At 34.3% G+C, this 583-nt stretch overlaps 1 protein-coding gene across 1 annotated transcript in view; it reads left to right on the top strand.

The window, feature by feature from the left end:
• Positions 1 to 583, top strand: part of slit3 (slit homolog 3 (Drosophila)) — a gene marked incomplete in the record, with an annotated part of 622921 nt that overhangs the window by 396063 nt on the left and 226275 nt on the right. Inside the window, 1 exon segment of the mRNA XM_037675457.1 lies at positions 66 to 137. Within this exon segment, the coding sequence (XP_037531385.1) occupies positions 66 to 137 (72 nt within the window).

Genomic DNA, 583 nt, shown 5'->3' with positions numbered 1-583 from the left:
ACTAACTAACTAACTAACTAACTAACTAACTAACTAACTAACTAACTGTACTGTTTCTGTTGCAGAGTGCTGTATGGCAATAAGATCACTGAACTGCCTAAAGGAATATTTGATGGACTACTTTCACTGCAACTTCTGTGAGTACTGTCTCTGGTCTGCTTTGTGTTTTTCACCTCAGCAACCCTTCTTTACTCAGTTAAGCTCCACAGCCTGTTGGTGGAAAGGTCTGGGTAGCTTTTTGAAAACAACAACTAATAAAAGCTGTTGAGAAAGTACAAATGTAGTTTCCTTTGTGGCTTGATTTGCAAACATATTTGAAGAAAAGATATTTAACAAAAAAGGGTGAAATGCAGAAACCAACACTTTCTAAAGATATTGAATTTAAACAACAAAAAAAGGCATGTTTTTATGTTCTAACAAATAAAACCAAATTACTTCAGTGCCATAACCAGCTTCAGAGGTTACCTGTTTACATCTAGACAGAACTGATCACATGGGTTATACCTGGGTATTCATACATGGTATAACCGGTATGTATGTATGTTTGTATTTGTGTGTATATGTATGTATGTATATATATATA

Source organism: Nematolebias whitei, chromosome 4 (assembly GCF_014905685.2).
Source record: "Nematolebias whitei isolate Nwh7 chromosome 4, NemWhi1, whole genome shotgun sequence".
Classification (NCBI taxonomy): Eukaryota; Metazoa; Chordata; class Actinopteri; order Cyprinodontiformes; family Rivulidae; genus Nematolebias; species Nematolebias whitei.
Note: the sequence above shows the minus strand (reverse complement) of the source record. Positions and strands in the feature narration are given on the sequence as shown.